Source organism: Haliotis asinina, chromosome 15 (assembly GCF_037392515.1).
Source record: "Haliotis asinina isolate JCU_RB_2024 chromosome 15, JCU_Hal_asi_v2, whole genome shotgun sequence".
Lineage (NCBI taxonomy): Eukaryota > Metazoa > Mollusca > Gastropoda > Lepetellida > Haliotidae > Haliotis > Haliotis asinina.
This window is the reverse complement of record NC_090294.1, coordinates 16,543,441-16,555,442: the sequence shown is the minus strand read 5'-3', so window position 1 is coordinate 16,555,442 and position 12,002 is coordinate 16,543,441. Positions and strand designations below refer to the sequence as shown.

General features: G+C 41.5%; 1 protein-coding gene across 1 annotated transcript in view; it reads right to left on the bottom strand.

Annotated features, from left to right (window-relative positions):
• Positions 1 to 11,261, bottom strand: part of LOC137265345 (conopressin/neurophysin-like) — a 30,666-nt gene extending 19,405 nt beyond the window's left edge. The window contains exon 1 of the mRNA XM_067800730.1: positions 10,999 to 11,261. Within this exon, the coding sequence (XP_067656831.1) occupies positions 10,999 to 11,142 (144 nt within the window). The 5' untranslated portion in view covers positions 11,143 to 11,261. The remainder of the gene's footprint in view (positions 1 to 10,998) is intronic.
• Positions 11,262 to 12,002: the final 741 nt, after the last annotated feature.

Here is a 12,002-nt window from a genome sequence, read left to right as displayed (position 1 = left end):
GGTTTTATATTCACAGAGTCCGACACTGCTGCGTCACGAATTGTGTCATTTGATACTATTGAGGACAAAACCCCACGCTCTCAGAGCACAACCTACATTTAAGTCCTTTAATTCTTTACTGAGATGTACCTATATGTGTCTTAGCATTATCTCATCTTAGAGCTCAACGTTTTGCGTCAGGTGGTACCCGTGAAGCTTCGGGTTAGACTACTGGCCTTCAGGAAACCATGCTTGGCGGCTAACGGGATCGGGTGGTCAGGCGTGTCATCGTGTCCCAATTGCTCTGATCGATGTTCATGCTGTTGATCATCACTTGACTGCCTGGTCCTGACTCGATCATTTATAGACCGCCGCCATTTAGATGAATATTGCTGAGTGCGGCGTAAAACTAAAGTCAGGTGAACATTTGACATGCCTTTGCGTGTGTCTGTGACTGCTGCCAGGCAATCCTCACATATTCGTTAGCCTGGTATCGCTGCTATTTTGGAGTTTAAATAATGCTAATATTTGCGGCGTAAAATCACATTAATTCCAATCGGCGTTATGCCACGCCATTAATGAATGTATCCTCTAGTCAGGGAATGGGCAACTACCGTCTGGCAAACCATGTAAGGATGATATGACAGACAAATGCACATATTGGTTCTGATTTGGACGGAAACACAGACAGACAACTTGCATTGATGGCGGACTTACTGTAGCCATCCACGCGGAAGTACTCCCTCATCCTGTGGCACTTCCAGTAGAGCTGAATGAACCCATTACTTGACAGGAGACGTGGTGTTACGAAGAAGTCCATTCGGAAAGTGACTAATGTGTCAGAGGTTACACACAGAATATAATCGACGTAATGTCAGGAGCCTTCATCGACACTAAGCCACCAGTTTTCTGCCATCTAGGAATATACGACGCCTCTTGGTTTTGGAAGTTTAGACGTCAATGTTTGAACTTCAGAGAGTGGAACCATTCAGAACGAATCACCCGAATTAAATCATCTTGACATGATGCATTTCTGGTGCCGTTGTACAAACAGATCTTAGTCCTAACTTCCATACCTTAAGACAGACGGCCGTAGCGCTAAAGTAGTTTTCTAGAACGTTGTTTGTTTGTTTGTTGTTTAAGGCCGCACTCCGCAATATTCCTACTGTATGGTCTATACATAATCGACTCTGGGCCAAACAATCCACTGATCAACAGCATGATCGTCGATTCAAGCAGCTGGGATACGATGACATGTCTCAACCAAGTCAGCACGCTACTCAGTCCCGTCAGTCGCATGGGTTACTGAAGATCAGTTCTAATCGTCACCCTGGTCCATTACGATATAAACTTAGACGAATCAGGATTCTAACTATTTCACATGTAACCTTTTGATAACATATGCCTTCATGACTGAAGACTGTTTCATCTTTTATGCAGTTTTGATGCTATTAATAAGTGATTAAACCTTCTCATTAACTATATTTGTAGAATCTTTGTTCGCGATACAGTCATTAAACGGACCTCGTCTTAGACTGTCCTGATGAGACTGTTCAATAAAGTTTTTATTGTCAGCATGCAATATGCTGAGTGAATTCGTTCAATACATTGCTGATTTAGAACACACATTCTGTTCACGATTTCAAGAACAATCCATCGTTTGTTGAACAAAATTGGGTTTCTTTGCCCAAAGCCATGGTTTGCGGAAGGTACAAAGACAATGATAAGCTTGCCTGATGAGCTCGTCTTGAAGCCACTTTGAGGTTTCAAATGTTGAAGATTGCTTTTAGTGAATATGTGCGAGCAAGAAAGTGAGTGAAGCGATGTGTTTTTACGCCGCCGCTTTTAGCAATATTCCAGCTGAATCACAGTATAGGACACCAAAATGGGCTTCACAAATTGTACCCATGTTGGGGAATCGAACCCATGAATGCAGCGTGACGAACGGGCGCTTTAACCACAAGGCTACACCACCGCCCCGGCGACACCAGAAATGGCCTCCACGCTTTGTACTAATGTGGGGAATCAAACTCGGGTCATTGACGTGAAAAGCGAACGCTTTAGCCACTACGTCAGAAGAGTGAGACAGTGAAATGTACCTTGTAAACACGCTGTTTAACACTCTAACTATAAGAATAATTGGTATAAACCTCCCCAAAGATTATTTTACAATCAATTTTAATCGGTCCCTCGGTTAATAAACACGGGGGCAGTTATTTTTTAGATGAAGGATGGGAGGGAGCATGGTTTCAAGAAGCCTTAAGATGGTATTATCACAGCACGTAAGATGAACTCGACTCCGGTTGCAAACACCGACACTCAGCAAACCGAGGATGGGATCAATTGAATAACCGATCTGGTTGGTCATCAATTCGATGCTCATGCTATCGATCACTTGTGCAGATTCGACCGCCGCATTACATCTGGAATAATGCTGAGTACGGCGGTATTCTACAAGCTGCCGAAAATAATATAGATATTTGACGTAAGTACATGATCATAGCGAACTCTAAGGAACTGGTGAATTATGTTCCTCACATTCGTATTTCGTTATATCGATATCTCACAGGATGTTCGCCATTTTACTGATTGACTAGGGCAGCCTGTGGTTAAAGCGACACGGGTTCGAATCCCACGTGGGCACGATTAGTGAAGCCTGTTTCTAGTGTCCCTCCCCATGATATTGTGTAAATATTACTAAAAGCGGCTTAAAACTAAACTCAGTCACTCACTCATTCCTCTTGATTTGGTCCTCATTTACATGGACCGAATCGAGAGAGGTATTTATGCTAGTTTTGAGTATGAGATTCGCCTTAGATAAAATTAGAACTTGTTCTTTGACGCGGAAAGGATCTACGCAATAGAAATTCGAGATGTTATTTGTCTGGATTGTTCTAATGACTAATCCTGCTTCTAATAACAAATGATTAATGCTACAGAAATATTGCCAGACATCATAGCAATGAGCTCATGTAGCTCTTCGTATAGTTTTTCAGTTATTACAAGAATATACAAAACAATGGAAAAGTTTAACTAAATTGGTGAGGTGATGTCAAACGGTTCTTTGAAGCATACCTACGTTCGCGTTCTTCAAACCGTGCGTGTGCCTGTGTGTCTCACTCATACCTCCGAAATAGCTTCAGATATATCATAGTTCCAAAATACGTCATAGTTTAATCTATTTTATGTAAATAATTGCGAATAAATAGGACCTAAAACGCTTGTTCTGGATATCACCTGTTTGTCTCTGTTGGTGTTGATGCACACTGACTTTCACTGACAAGTAGGGGATGTGGGTTAGGCGTTGGCCGGTCGCTCTGAGCACCAACTTCGATTCCCCACGTGGCTACAGTGTTTGAAGCCGATTTCAGGTGTCCCCTGCCGTGATATTGCTGGAATATTGCTAAAAGCGGCTTTCCAAGTTGTAAGCTAATAATCGTTACGACTTAATGTATGTTCTCTCCCAAGTCTATGACTAGTATCAACACTAACTGAGACAGACGTTCAGCATGCAGTGCATGAAAGTTTACACCAGTTTAGAAGTGGGTAATGCCTATACAACCAAGTGGATACTTTTAGATACCGGAGATGAACGTGATGGTCATGACGTAGCACGACCCCGACGTCGGGTTTCCTGGCTCTCAGACCAATATCTTTCAACCTGTTCCGTACAGTTTAATCGGATATCCTTTGGAGTCCAGACACCCTGGCTGCTGTGCTCTCACCCGTGGCAGTACGATCACGCAATTGTAGTACCCGGATGTACCGATCTCGGGCTCCAATGGTAACTCGAGGTCTGCCTGTACGGGGACGGTCATTTGTTGTACCTGTTTGGTTGCAACGAACTGCAAGCCATGATATCTTGCGCAGACTAACATTCAGACGCCTGGCAACAGAAGATCTCGAGCATGCATTCTTTCAATGGCGACTTTCCGTGTCGCAGAGTCAAGACGTGACGTGAGTTTTGTTGCGTTGTGGCGATGCCTTTCTAATCCTTGTAAGAAATCTCATCAAAATCAACATTTCGGATACAATCGATTTTTTACTTGTGCAGTTGTGTAAAATCATGTTATCAACACAGTTTGCTATCAACACATATTTTGACGATTGTTTGAACACAATAGGTAATCAATAGATTTTAAAAAATACGAATCACCTATGTGTTTGTTTTGGGGATAGTATATTAACAAAATGTTGTTTAGTCCTATTTTATAAACTCTCAATTATCTATATGAGGTGGAGGAAAATATTACGTATTTCTGAGCCATTATTGAGTAATAACTGTTTGAACTTGCATATGTTAACTCATCACTTGCTAGGTAACTAAGGTAGTGATGTGAGTGAGTATGGCTTTATGCCGCATGTAGCAGTATTTCACCAATCTCAAGGCGAGGGAACACCAGAAACTGTGTGTGGAGCACAGTGGTGGGTTTAAAATGCTGGTCTCTCACGCCAAAGGTCCTGAGCGGGAGACACCAAAAATTTGTGACCTGCGTCTCACTGTGTTGTGTCCTTGGGCAAAGCACTCCGTCCACATTGCACACAGTCCTACCAACTGTTTAAAATGGGTACCTGAGAGGCGGATGTCTGGTCTTAGTAGCAGACTTAAAAGTACAATTCTATCAGGGTATTAATGTGACGTCAGAGAACAGCATCGCGTTCAATTCTATGAGAAGAAGTTAGCAGTATTATTATTACTAGTAAATAGGTGTACCCATGTTGGGAATCGAACTCGGGTCTTCTGAGTGACTCGCGAAAGCTTTAACCACCGGGCTAGGCCACCATTGGGCTTCCCCTACTCCCTATGAGGATAACGTGACTTGACTTCATTATATGTTACAAGCAAGTTAGCACGTATATACTCCCCGCGGAGAATACACCGAGTACAGGCTAATCAGCTGGCCTGAGTAATCATGGTGTTTGGGCTTCAGGTTTGTAGATAATTTAAAATTACTGGACTCATTTCTAACAAAAAATATGTTAAGTCCATTTATGGCGTCGTGAATGAATGAGTGAATATATTGATGCAATATTGCTAAAACCGGCGTACCCACTCACTCACCCACTGATGAGAGCCGTTTGCTTTCGCACCCCACCTTGATGCATCTCAACATGAGAAATTTGATCAATGGATATTACACATGCTTGTTGAACAAGCTGATTATAATGAGGATCAGATGGACACTTTTTTGACGGACTGACTGTCTGTATTCGTCCCTTGGGGCAAGTACACGCTCCAGTATAAAATAACACACACACACACGCGCGCGCACACACACACACACACACACACATTAATTCCTGCTTAATAAGTATTCATTACATATTACATGTCCTACAATGTGCATTCACATAACTTAAGTCGATTACTCTTGGAATGGGTTTATGGGCAAATTAACTACCCTAAAATAGCAGTCCCCCATTTCACTGGGCGATCGTACCGCCAAGGTGATCGTAACTCTCTTACTCTAACGCAGACTTGCTAAAATCGTAGCGCTAAGGTGACTGTAACTCCCGTACCATGACAAAGACTTGCGACAATCGTAGCGTTAAGGTGATCGTAACTCCCATACTGTAACCGAGACTTGTGACAATCGTAGCGCTAAAGTGATCGTAACTCTCATACCATAACACAGACTTGCGACAATCGTAGCGCTACGGTGATCGTAACTCCCATACTATAACATAGAATTGCGACAGTTGGGGAACGGGTTGACTGACAGTTCACTCTCTGTTCTTGCAATAGAGAGAGGAGAACTGACGAATCTCACGAGCTGGAAAGCAAGAGAAACTATAACTCTCGTTTTCAGTTAAAACATTTTAAGTTACCCATAAGACAACCATATACTGGCCAGAAGTAAACAATGAAAGACTGCCAAAACATGATAAAAAATTGTTTTGGCTTAAAAACTTTCAAGAAATGAATAATTATTGCATTATAGACAGCTACTGATGGATATCGCTGACACAAATATTTGAAAACCAATACATATTGATTCATTTATTCACATATTTACATTTTAAATACATTATAGTTTCGAATTAATTTCTTCACTCATTTATCACTGAACCTATTTATATTCACACAAAACTGCACCGTCGACGACAGTTGTTTTCAAAATTGTTTCATCAAGGAGTAATGTTCGGGCAATATTACTGGGGGAGGCACCATGTATATTGTATCCAGGTGAGGAAGCGAATCCGATCATTAGTGTGACGGGCGAACGCTTTAACCAAGAGGCCAGGTAAGTTTGTCCTTCGACCTGTAGAGCGACATACTAATATTCACGAAGATATGATTCGTCGCAATTCATCGACCATGAACAGCGTTCGAAAGACATCACATCGCCTTTAAACTTGAAACAAGTACAAAGCAACAGGTGTATCGTATTTCACATCATAACTTCAAACAAAAAACGCTAAGTACCCTATTCTAGGAATATTTGCTTAAGACGGGGGCTTCAAGTGTCGACCTACTTTCTGTGGCCATCTCCGAGGGTTTCCGGGTGAATATCTCATGGGGGGTATGGGTATATTTATCAGGACTATGTTCCATTTACTCGACGACCGGATGCAACTTTGCATTTATGGGCTTCGCAGGTCAAAGGTTTGGTTTTACGCCACAATTTCCAGTTGTACGAATTTATTTGTGCTCCAGGAGGCGTGAGAGTGATGCCGACAAAGAAAGTGAATGAGTGGTGTTTTACGCCGCTTTTAGAATGTTAATATCACTGCGGTGGTACCGGAAATGGGCCTCCGACATTATATCATCCGGGGCCCTCAGCGTGATGGGCGGACGTTTTTACCACCGGGCTGTCTCATCGTCTCGGATAAACCAAGGCTCACAATTGCTGACTCTGCCCTGTGCGCTGCCTTAACCTATAGGCAAAACAGGCACTGTCGATGCTCATGATAGAAATGATTGGATTTTTCTGTCTAGGCACGATTATTTACAAACTGCTGTTAAACAATCGAAAAAACTTACTAGGAAACTGTATTTGAAAAAAAATGCTATCTGCTCATTCTGTTATGTTTATAGCATAAGTCTTTGGGAAAAGAAGGTAGAAAGAAGGTAGAAATATCATGAAATGCACGTAGCATGATCAAGATTATGGTCTTCAGTTCTAAGAATCGTGGGCATCCGGGTGAGAATTGATCTAGTCGAGGCGACTAACGGGATTGAGTCGTCAGGCTCGCTCACTTGGCTGACGTGCGTTATCGTATCCCAACTGCGTGGATTGAAGCTCATGTCGTTGATCACTGGTTAGTCTGATCAAGCTCCATGACGTTACTGTTAAGTATAGCGGTACTTGTCCATAAAATCGTGTGTCACCACGCACGATCACACGACATTAATTATGATAATACAAGCTTAACCGCATAACCACTTCATACCAAGACGCACCTAATGTCCCTTATCAGCAACATAGTGTTTACACGACTTCGCCATTGAGATATTAATGCTTTGTTGATATCCGAGTTTTGGAAACCCCAGGCTGTGAAACGACCGGAGGACACGCGTTGTATGAAAGTTGCATTGTACGGAAGTCAAGCAGCCATGCTGACAGGAGAACACCCAGGTGGAACTTGACACTCATGTTAACAATTAAAACTGCACAATGTCACGGACTGAAATCTTCTATGCGCATTCTCGACGTTAACCCCGTGAACAAGATCAACGAATGTATCAACGCGATTCTCTACCACCCAGTCTGGAAGCTAATTGCCAGCACACAAAGCCAGGCGCCTAACCCGTTCAACCACCGGGACTTCCACATTGGGTTTAAATCCCGGATGTGATCCGACAAACTACTAAAATGAGCACCTTACTAAGTGTAATCTGAGATATTATGCATTCTTGTGTAATTCAAAATAGCACACATGAAACATTCTTATTTTATTGATACATTTCTAATTCTACAAATCAGTCAGTGTGCGAAAAAGCCACTGGCCCACTAGCCCGTGGCTAGCAAAAATCCTGTCGGGTCGGCAAATCAGTCACTAGTGATTTGTCGAGGGGTCATTTTGTAAATGCATCACTCTGCCCCACTTGTTAAGTTATAATGCACTTTTAAATCGCGCAAGACCGGCTAGCAAAGTTTGGAAACTATTTCACATGCTGACCGCAAGGTCGCATTTAATGCCCAGTGGAATAGAATTTGACAGATTATCAAGACATATTTTTCATGGTGGATGACGACATAGATTTAATGTCAATGGAATTATCATATTTCAGTTTGGTATTCTAGACTAGGTTTGTTTGTATACTGCCGATAGTTAACATTCTAGCAGCATCATGGTGATATGCACATATTCAAAGTGGGCTAGGCACACCATGCGTAGAGGATTATACGTCGAGATAAGATGACATACAATCAACAATCACAGGGTTTGACCACCCAATCCACTTAGCGACCTATTACGGGAAGCGTTTCGAACATGGAACCCTCAATGTTTCTTATTACCATGAGTGAGATTTATATTATTTTTGAAGCATTTCATATAAACAGCTTTGTAGCCTTACGATAACATAACGCTTAAAGAAATGAATATACACAGGCTTGAGTGTAGATTGGAGTATGACGCATAGCCTCATTGAGAATCATAAGACGCTGAAGATCCCGTCTTAATGTCAATAGTACCATCAGCCACATGGGATTCTAACCTTCTCTGTTCCCGTGTATGGTTTCATACTCGGCCAATGTGGAATGATTAGCAAAAACATTTGTTAATTATATTTCTGAAAGACCAAAGTATGTATTTCTTTTGTTGACGGTCAGGGGAACAGGCCCCAAAGGATGCTGTTACATATTAATGGGATGCCGACATATTGCATTTCATTAATATGAAGAACCCAAATGTCATCTGACTTGCTCGCGGCATATTCTACTTGATAGGTACTCTTGTGAACAGCGTCGTCAACAAGTCATGACGTTGTGTTGGACGCAGCGTTGACTACTGCATCGCTTAGCATATTTCTTAACTGCAGTGGCGTTGAGTTTAACAGTATCAGACTGTAATTGGCTTTATCAAAAGAGTTGATGTTGTCATGCCGCAGTATTTTTTATGCAATGCTTTCAACTAATTTAGTCGTGACAATCGAGAAAGGGACGTGTTAGCTTAACCTTCTAATACAGTTTGTGCACGTTTAGAAAATATCCCAATTTTGACAGTATCATTAGAGATGAAAAGCGGGAGTAGAAGGTCTGATATGATTTCTAATACAATGTATTTGACTATCTAAGCACCGCATGGAAACGTATTTCCTAACTAAATACAGCCATTTGTAAGAATGACTTCAGGTGTCGGATAAAATAAATTCAAGTTGACTATGTTTGTTTTCAAAATCGAGTGGGCAAGTAATGCGTAGATCAACAAAAATTTGAGCCCCGTACATGGACGTACATACATTCATTGACCTATGAACACGTTAATGGCGAGCTTTGTAAACATCTTTTAACGACAGACCCTGAATGTAATATTAGAAGTTGCCGGCAGAAAGATGAAAGTCGTTAATTCACACAGTACGTACGTATGAAGTTATACGCACGTACACACCTGCTAATGAGCACCTGCTAACGCGATATGTGAATATAGCCTGAAAAGGTATATATCCGTATATATTCGTTCCTATTCGTTCGGTTCCTCGGTATAACCCGTTTTGATTCTTCCTACCTGACGGTAATCAGGCTCCAGACGCTAAATATGGTGGAAGATCATTTACAGCACATTCATGCTAATCGGTCAGGAAGGAAGTTTCTATGTTAAACACATCATAATTTAGAATGTGCTGATGTTTTATCAAACGCGTGTTGTTGCCTTGTAACAGCATTTTAAAAATATCTTTAGTGAAAAAATTGATAAGGGCGTACGAACCTTTTCAAAGCGAATGCATTACTTCCCTTTCCACGAAGTTAAAGGAACACGGAAAACGTCTCCACGAAACCGCAAAATGTCTTTGGCATCAATGGACATTTTTGAACTCGAACGAATGTTATTGAAAAGGTTGAACATCAACTGAATTTTAAAAGGTAACAGTAATTTTGTTCTCCCAGCCAAGCATTCAGTTTCGTAATTTGTAGATAAATAGTTGATGTAATTTCTTGCTCAGTTTTTAACAGTTTTTAAATCAGTTCTGATAAGACATCCATGAGAAAAACAACTCCGTTACTTGCACTTAAAGGTCTCAAAGAAACCTCCGGCAAGGCTGGGAACCGAAACGTTTAATCCAGAAATTCAGAATCTAGACTTCAGCTACACCCAGCACACTTATAAACGAAATCTCGGGTATCTACGGTGCGTGATATGAACATTGTAAGATATGCACCTGTGAAGATGTGTCAAACGACAGGATATCATTAAACCTCATCTCAAACTCGGACAAGAAACTTACACAGAAATGTACCAACGGAATTAATTCTATCAAATTAAAAAATACCAACAACTGCGAGATCACTGACCAGACGGTTATGGAGGGGAAAGGAAGGAAAGATAGATGTAGCTTATCTCAAACCTACAAAGAAAAAAAATTAGCAAAGTGTACATTGGCCAAAAGGGTAAGAAGAAGAAGAAGGTGAAGATATATCAAGCTTATCTCAAACCCAGACAAGAAACTTAAAACCAAATTTAACAACAGAGTGTATTAATAAAATCCTCAAGTACCCAAATATCCTTGTGCAATAACCATAAAATTAAGTGAGTGAGCGAGTAAGTGAGTTGAGTTTTACGCCGCACTCAGCAATATTCCAGCTACATGGCAGCTGTCTGTATATAATCAAGTCTGGACCAGACATTCCAATGGATCAACAGCAGGAGCATTGATCCGCGCAATTGGGAACCGATGACATGTGTCAACCAAGTCAGCGAACCTAACTACCCGATTCCGTTAGTCGCTTCTTACGACAAGCAGACGCCTTTTTTGGAACATAAAATTAAGAAGAAGACGATGAAGATATATCGGATATCAGCAGGTTGTGATAAGACGCTGGGTAGAGGTATCTAAAGGGCAACGTTACTCACCTCCCGTGCGTTGTGTCCACTCATGTCTAGGCCTCGCTTACCGCCGGGTGGGCAGTTCCTGATAAAACAAGCCAAGGTTCCAGATATGACACAGCCAAATAATACAACGATGGCAGACACTTGCATTGCGCTGGCAGATACCATAGTGGGGTTGTTTTGAAGAAAGTTTTTGTCGGCCGCTGCTCTAAATCCCGCCGGCTCGTCAACGTGATCAATACAAGGTACAGCAAACCTGCTCCGTATTTGTACGGCGTCCAACGCCTGCAGTCACGTGATTTAGGGTTTGCTCCCTCAAGTGGTGAAATCCCTGCTCAATGACAACAATGGAAGGTTCCACCCCGCCCCCACCGTAGGGGTGACAGGGTGACAGTGCAAAAGATGGAGGAGTAGGTTGCTGATTTGGGGGATCTGTTTTCCATGGGGTTATTTGTCTGGATATTTCTTTTCATCATTTATGTTGCTTGGTCTCTGACACAAATGGAAACCGATCTGGATGAAACTGTAGAACATAACAGCTAATAGTAATATTATGAATTATGAAATAAAGTGGGTATGTTGATGGTTTGTTTAACTAATTTTTTATCGAAAAGTAATATCACTATGCGTTTGTACTGCAAGCAATGAAATAGTCACAATCATTGTGACAGTCATTGCATTCCACGTCGACGCACTTATATATATATATACCAAAACAACTGTTTCTATAAAAGAAAAACGTCACTTTACATTTTAAAGACATTATCCGTCCCAGAAGAAAAGCACAATAGCCTTAAAACATTTCACGACAAAAATACAGTGCCGTATTACCACGTCAAACTATCACTACAGGATTCCAGTAATTTCAATACAAAATACAATGTGCAGTGCTCTCCCACTTGTACGTACATCCATTATACAAATCAGTGTATGAATGCCAGGAATTATATGCGACAGTATGTGGATTACAGGACAATGATGCTGCCGCTGAAGCTTATTGGAAACCAGATCGGAGACATTTACACAAT